Source organism: Vanessa tameamea, chromosome 9 (assembly GCF_037043105.1).
Source record: "Vanessa tameamea isolate UH-Manoa-2023 chromosome 9, ilVanTame1 primary haplotype, whole genome shotgun sequence".
Lineage (NCBI taxonomy): Eukaryota > Metazoa > Arthropoda > Insecta > Lepidoptera > Nymphalidae > Vanessa > Vanessa tameamea.
The window spans coordinates 7,620,063-7,626,106 of record NC_087317.1 but is presented as its reverse complement, the minus strand read 5'-3'; the positions used below and the strand labels follow the sequence as shown (position 1 = coordinate 7,626,106).

Genomic DNA, 6,044 nt, shown 5'->3' with positions numbered 1-6,044 from the left:
TTAAAAATCTTTATTTTTTTACCCTTTCTGCACGAAAAAAACGTGGATAATATTTTATACACCTCTTTCAAGTTAAGATAAATTTAATTAGAATTTAATTAAAATATAAGAAAAGGAAAGTTGAAATTACCTCACCTATTCAAATGTAAACCATGTTGCTAAGAACATTAGCTTCAGGATAAAAGTCTATTTAAGTACATTGGAGATAAAATTGTTTATCCAAGATGTATGGATAGAACTAAAGCCGAAGAAGTATCTGTGAATAATAAGTTACAAGTAAGTAACAACAATAACCGTGGATTTTTTAAATTGTACCTAATTACTTCATTTCCCAGGATCATCAATTTATTGGAATACATCATTTATAATTTACTACAAATTTAGTATTAATAAGGGTTAAGGAATTACATAAACAATGCACTTGAATTTCTTTTCTTTACCATATTTCATCACTTGTTGCAAAAATATAAGGTCATTTAAAAAAAAAAAGCACTTGGACTTATACTTAATGCTTTACACAATTATTTACTTTAATATATAATATATAGGATGAAGGTAAGGATATAATAAAAGTAGTCTAATCATTTGATCAATAATAAAGCCGACTTATATTTGTACATGATGATGTTAGCTTTGCAATGCCCTTTAATAAACGAGGCGAATAGCTCGTTACCTGAAAACTTTCATGCAAGTGTACAAGGTACATTTGTATAACTGAATCGGATCAAAGTACATTTGTATAACTGAATGGAATCATGAGTATGCATTGAACCAATTATTATAAACAATGTAAAAATATTTTATTCAAACAAGACATGATATAGTAATAAAAAATCGAATGACTTGATCCGTCTCCGCCACGATAAGTTACAAACTCACAAATATATGACTCGTAAATCGTAATGTTAGTCTTCCAATTAACCGAATTTTTACAATTTCCCAATTTTAACTTTTTAAATTTCGTTATCGTTCATGACAGGGAAACTATTTTTTAATATAATTGTTATTGAAATAGAGCATATTATTTTTTAATTTAAATGGGAGTATAATTCAAAACGCCGGCGAAAAACTAATGGCGTTAGTGCGATGCTCACAGATCTAATATTTGTCTCGTGTCACAGCTCGACAATAGAATTGACGTGGCTTAACCAATGAAGGCCACTTTCCCTTGATTTACTGAGGGAGTTGGTTGTTTTTTGTAAATACTACAAGCTTGGGGTGACCACCGACACTACCGTTGCAATTTTTATAAAAATGTATTTAAAGTTTATAGCTATCTATTATTATTTGTTTCAAATTTTATTGTTAGATACTTATCACTTCTCCATAATTCTTTTAATCCTAATATAATTTCTCTTTTTCTATATATAGAATTTGTTTTTTGACGGTTTCGTTTTTAAATTTGTTGTTCTCGACTTAGTTAAGGTAGATTTCTTAATGGTTATGGTGATAGCGATATACGAAGTACTAGAAAAGGATTTGGGCAAAATTTTTAGAGTAATTTAGAGTTCTATTGTACCTGTAAACTGAAAATACTGCAAATACTGTACTTCAACTGTTATTTTGTCAAAGATAAAAAAAAACTCAATAATAATTTCTTAAAATAGAAACATGGAATTGTTATAACTTGTTTATGACAATTCCATGTGTATCTTCTTCAATCCAATACTGTGCAGCGCAGACAAAAGATATCATTATGCTGCATGTACTATATACCAGATATTTAAATAACAAGAAATATAGGCAAAGGATAGATAGTTTTTATAAATTAAATAATATTTTAAACCAATATTTTCTTATTATTCACATTAAACTATAATCATAAAATTAACAGATGGATAACTTAGATAATTAAGAAGAAATCTTACTTTCAATATAATTTAATTAAGAATACTTTAATAGAAAACTATAATAATTATTAGTAACAAAACAATATACAAGATTGCAAAAAATAATGTTAGATTTGAACACCTTTACATACATGACACATTTTATGATAATGTATCAGATCTAAGAAGATCTTATGGATCCCATACATTTAAATACAATTTACAAGGTTTATTTAAATTTGCTTAAAAGGTTTATTTTACAGTATGTAAACAGAATAATATTTAAAATGTTATTATTGTGAACTAGCAACTTGCTTTAAAGGTCCTTCCAAATACTGAGCAATTGCATTAATTTTTTCTTTTAAAATTCCGAAACCTACAGATTCTTTGGCATATAGACATAAGAGCAGGTTAGCAACTTGAGTAACTGCTATTTTACCGTTTAGGCAATCAACTAAAATCAAATGTAACTTGTCTTCTTTGAAGACATTTCTACCATGTTTTTCATATGCAGACCAAACATTACTAGCGATTGCAGCGGTAACTCTTGCATCTTTATCATTGTATCCAGAATATGCTAATAGTGCACCTTGATGATTTAATAATCTGAAAGTTGAATCACAGTCAAATATTTTTATACTAATAGAATTCATACAATATATAATTAAAAGTATTATATTTACAAAGTATTTTCGACGCCTCCAGTATTTGCCTGACTTAATACTTGAGTTAATGCTTTTGGTTTTAACATTTTAGACGAAATATATAAAGATTTAGTAGTAGAAGCAAATAAGTATTTATTGACAAAATAATCACGATTCCTTATTTATGACAATGACGTCTGTCATGATGTCGTCGAAAATTTGACATATAGATATAAAATGATTCTTTTTCTTGCAATAGGCTAATATTACATGCAGCCTAGTTTTTGATAATTTAATATTTAACTTTCTTTGGATAGGGACCTTGGAGTCAGTGCAACGCGATATGAAAATAACGTCAGAAGAGTAACAATTAAAATTTGATTATAATATGTAAAATTATTATTTAAAGCAATACGTAAAATGATGAATACTTATATTTAAATTGAATCTATTCGAATTTTAATCCAGCTTTAATTTTTAAAATAATGTTTTATTTGATAATTATAGACATTCATTATTAAGAAAAGTGGTTAAATAATAATGCCATATTGACATATCTTATGAACATTAATCCTACGTTTGGTAAAAAATCACGATCTATGTAAATAATTGAACATACCTGAAGAAATAATAATGCTATAAATAAGAAATATTTGTTAGGAACTACTAATGAAAATAAAAAATCAAAATGTTGTATGTAATTTAAGATGCAATAGTACACATCGCTGTTTTTATTTTATAAGCTTAAGTTAACAGATACCCTTAAAAAAAAAGTATACTAATTAAATAAAAGGCTATTTTTTATTTTCTTAACGCATTTTTTTTTGTTTGATCAAATAATTCCTGAATGCAATTTGTTTTTCTTTAAATGACCTCTTAATTTTTCCTCTTGCCTTGTGTTTGACCATTTGATAAGATTTTGTCTTCTTCTTTTCTCTGTTGGTTTTTGAGCAGTTTGCATTCTTTCTGCGGTCTCTGTAACCATATTTCTCCCTTTCTTCTCTTCCTTTTAAAACTGACTCTAGCCTCGCGTTTTTATCATGCTTTCTTTTTTTGTGTATATTTTCAATTGCAGAAAGCTGAACTAACTCCGTTGACTCATCTTCTTCTTCCACTATGCTTCTATTACGCTTTACACCACTGACACATTTCTTTAGCTGGGCGGTCTCTATTCTTTTAAAATCTTCATCTGTGAAAATTTTCTCCATTGCAACTTCTCTAGCAACTTTAATTTTTTCTTCAATATTCGGTTTAGTGGAACTCTTTTTTGCTTTCAAGATTTTTCTGGATTTAATACTCTCATTTGGATCTATTTTGTTATCAGTTTCATTTTGTTTTTCTTCATCTTCAGCTTCATTATCCTCCTCATCACTTTCTTCTTCTTCTTCTTCAATTTCTTCATCTTCAGAGTTTTCATCTTCACTGTCTGTTGCTATATTTATTTCCGAATCTGATGATGCAACATCAATCCAATCATCATCAGAGTCTTCTGCCTTATTTTTAGTTTTCTTTTTACCTTTCTTTTCTTTAATTTCTTCTTTCTCTAATAAGACTTCAGAGCCTGGTATATAATCTTTTATTTCTAGCTCTCCATATTTTTTTGTTTTCAGTTCTATTGAAGCTTCTGATGGTCTACCTCTATCCCTTTTGTGTAAAAGGCTAGGCATAGACTGCCTATATAATTGAATTAGAGACCTAGCAGCCATCATAACTGATTTTTCTTTATAAGTCTTATATTGAACAAGATCTCTTAAAAGATCTTCTCCAATAGCTAAGGGGCAACGGGCACAAATTTCTCTGACAGCATTTAGTCCAACTGCCATAACATCAGTTGAATTTCTTTCCGTAATAAAGTTATTAGCAATTGCTTTCATTATGGGTTCAATTACCTCTGGTGGAACTAATTCATGAGCTGATTGCGCTGCAAACTGTAAAATTCGTGTAACTTCTCTCTGATGTGGCATTAATAATCTTGCAATAAAGGGATAGTAATTGAACAAAAAAAGATTATGTAACCCAATTAATCTTGATATCACATCTAAAGTCATTAGTTTAACTTCAAACCTTTCATTTGAAGATTCTATTTGTTTAAATAATTTCTCAGCAAAGCCCTGTGGGTTGTTGATAAGATGAAGAGCAGAGAAATTAAATATTGGTGCCTTTTCTTTTCTTTTTTTGATTTTCTTTGCAATTTTTTTAACTTTATCTACCATTTTATCTCTTTTTCTTGTTTTCTTGTTAAACTTGTTCGCAATCATCGTATCACGAGGATCCACTTCATCATCGCTATCAGATTCAGGTTTTTCCTCTTCTTCTCGGCTTAAGAAAAATTTTAAGGAAGCAACCATTACCTTTGTGACTTTAGTGAAACATCCCACATCAGCAATAATGTTTACAGTTTTATGATCATTCCAGATATTCTTATGATAAAGTTCAATCAATATATCAATAGCTAATTTAGCCATTTTTGTATTTGATTCTCGCAACATTGAAAAAATAAAATTTTGAAGAGTTGAATTCAACTTCATATCTTTATGTTTCATATTCATATTCTTGATATCAGTAATAATATGAGTCTTGAGATATTCTCTTAAATGTTTGTCTTGACATTTAATTAGTGAAAAAAACAATTCAAGCAAATCAAAAGCTGATATAAAATTTTTATTTCTGATCAATATCAAGCATTTGCACAAGGCTAGTCTCATGTCACTATGCATTACTGTATTATGCGTTTTTAAGATGTCAACTATCTTTTGAGGAAAAGTTTTCATCTCGGCTTGATAACACTGCGTGACTTGCGCTAAAAACATAGCTTGTTCATCTAATTTTTTGTTATACTGAGTTGGATTCAAGTTAAATATTTCGAGTGTTGTTTCAAAGTGTGCAAGCTGTTGTCGAAATTCATCTTTATATGAATCAGGATCTCTTTTTATTAAATTTTGCAGTTGCGTAAGATTGTTAGGCAACTGATTGTTATGTCGCACCATTTTCTTAAAATTATTTAAAAACACATGTGTACCACCTCGACTATAACCTCAATTTTAAATTAGTTTTAATATCAACATTGACAAATGAGTGACAAATTATTTCTGACATTGACAACTGCTGAGCTCTACCAATATTGAATATTGCAATCAGTGATGGTATTTGCTCAGTGTTGCTGTAGTTTACATTTATTATTGTACATAAGAATTATTAACATTAATTCCTTAAATTAAGCTGTAGTTTTCACAAAAGTTGGTATTATTCATAAAATATTGTATGTTTAATTTCAATAAAAGACTATTAATAACAACGATGATATATTTCTAAAAAAAAAAGCATCAGATGGATTATGGTGTACTAAGAGAATTTGCTGATAATTTATTGTACAATTATATTATATTTAAAATAAAATTATAATCACCTTCTACGAGGTTCAGTAAAGAGGTCATCCTTCAATCTCATATTCTGTCGTTTATAGGAAAGATCTCGTATTCAATATAGCATTTTCATAACTAATAAGACGTCATGTGATCGATCTTGGTGGTGTTCGCTGTATTATGAAGAATATTTTAAAGCACCCAGAATT

At 28.6% G+C, this 6,044-nt stretch overlaps 2 protein-coding genes across 2 annotated transcripts; both read right to left on the bottom strand.

Moving 5' to 3' along the window:
• Positions 1 to 1,876: 1,876 nt before the first annotated feature.
• LOC113394966 (ragulator complex protein LAMTOR2 homolog) lies at positions 1,877 to 2,682 on the bottom strand. The gene is made up of 2 exons (XM_026632467.2): positions 2,513 to 2,682; positions 1,877 to 2,435 (listed from the first exon to the last, which is right to left on the bottom strand). The coding sequence occupies exons 1-2, from the start codon at positions 2,578 to 2,580 to the stop codon at positions 2,123 to 2,125; spliced, it is 381 nt and encodes a 126-aa protein (XP_026488252.1). The 5' UTR covers positions 2,581 to 2,682; the 3' UTR covers positions 1,877 to 2,122.
• Positions 2,683 to 3,239: 557 nt separating this feature from the next.
• LOC113394983 (protein SDA1 homolog) lies at positions 3,240 to 5,540 on the bottom strand. Its single transcript, XM_026632487.2, has one exon. It carries the CDS (start codon positions 5,458 to 5,460, stop codon positions 3,283 to 3,285), a length of 2,178 nt encoding a protein of 725 aa, XP_026488272.2. The 5' UTR covers positions 5,461 to 5,540; the 3' UTR covers positions 3,240 to 3,282.
• Positions 5,541 to 6,044: the final 504 nt, after the last annotated feature.